We start from the raw sequence: 1,448 nt of genomic DNA, 5'->3' as shown, positions 1-1,448 counted from the left end.
GTACAATATATTCTAGTAGAGGCATGTATAACAAAGTAATATGCATTGTCTGATTGAAATGGTCTTCAAAGACATACACCAGCCTTTGTCTAGTTTTTACAACTACCGACTTTGTCCAAAGTTAAGGTTAGTGCTACTTCTTTCAATCAGCTTCTCCTTTCTCTCTTCAGGTAGCATGGAAGTTTTCACTCCCACAGAACAATGAATGAAGCCAATCACTCTGTGGTGTCTGAGTTTGTGTTCCTGGGACTTTCCAATTCATGGAAGATCCAGCTCCTCCTCTTTTTCTTTTCCTCTGTGTTCTATGCTGCAAGCCTGATGGGGAACCTCTTCATTGTATTAACTGTGATCTATGACCCTCGCTTAAAGTCCCCCATGTACTTCCTGCTGGCCAATCTTTCCATCATCGACTTGGTATTTTGCTGCACCACAACTCCCAAGATGATTTCGGACCTTTTCAGAAAGCACAAAACCATCTCCTTTGAGGGATGTATAGTTCAAGTCTTCTTTACCCATGCAATTGGGGGTACTGAGATGGTGCTGCTCATCGCTATGGCCTTTGACAGGTATGTGGCCATATGTAAGCCCCTGCACTACCTGACCATCATGAGCCCAAGGAGATGCATTATATTTTTGATTACTTCCTGGATTATTGGATTTATTCATTCGGTGACTCAGTTGGTTTTTGTTGTAGACTTACCTTTCTGTGGCCCTAATGAACTGGATAGCTTTTTTTGTGACCTTCCTCGACTGATCAAACTTGCCTGTACAGAGACTTACACACTGGGAGTCATGATTGTTGCTAATAGTGGTTTTATTTCTGTGGCTGCCTTTTTAATTCTGATTATCTCTTACATCTTTATTTTGGTGACTGTTCAGAAAAAATCTTCGGGCAGCATTTCCAAGGCCCTCTCTACCTTGTCAGCTCATGTCACTGTGGTCATTTTATTCTTTGGGCCACTGATCTTTTTCTACATATGGCCATTTCCTATATCGCATCTAGACAAATTCCTTGCCTTATTTGATGCAGTCATCACTCCTTTCCTAAATCCAGTCATTTATACTTTTAGGAATAAGGACATGACGGTGGCAATGAGGAGATTATGTGCTCAGTTTGTGAGTTACATTAAAAGATCTTAAAGTCATTTAAGACATATAGAAAGGCAAAATGTACTAAAATTTCACATGGCTAAATCAAGTAAGATATGTCAACTGTAGCCAAAATGATCACCTATTGCTGTACATTGTGTCTGGTTTGGTTTTTTCCCCTCTAGATTTAAACTGCTATGTCAATTTCTGAACTCTGCTTATGGGAGAGGCTTGAAGATATAAAGGTTATGGCTCTTCTCTCTCTAATGGCCTTGTCTCTCTATAGTGCCAAACAGAATTAATGTAAGTGTTAGATAATCCTCTTGAATACCAACATGGGACTCTTTGTCCTTTTCTAC

The 1,448-nt window shown here is 39.9% G+C and overlaps 1 protein-coding gene across 1 annotated transcript; it reads left to right on the top strand.

The window, feature by feature from the left end:
- Nucleotides 1-201: 201 nt before the first annotated feature.
- LOC101627040 (olfactory receptor 4F6-like) lies at nt 202-1,140 on the top strand. The gene has a single exon (XM_004687496.1). The coding sequence runs from the start codon at nt 202-204 to the stop codon at nt 1,138-1,140; it is 939 nt and encodes a 312-aa protein (XP_004687553.1).
- Nucleotides 1,141-1,448: the final 308 nt, after the last annotated feature.

The sequence above is a fragment of the Condylura cristata genome, unplaced genomic scaffold (assembly GCF_000260355.1).
Source record: "Condylura cristata isolate star-nosed mole 26May11 unplaced genomic scaffold, ConCri1.0 scaffold00023, whole genome shotgun sequence".
Classification (NCBI taxonomy): Eukaryota; Metazoa; Chordata; class Mammalia; order Eulipotyphla; family Talpidae; genus Condylura; species Condylura cristata.
Note: the sequence above shows the minus strand (reverse complement) of the source record. Positions and strands in the feature narration are given on the sequence as shown.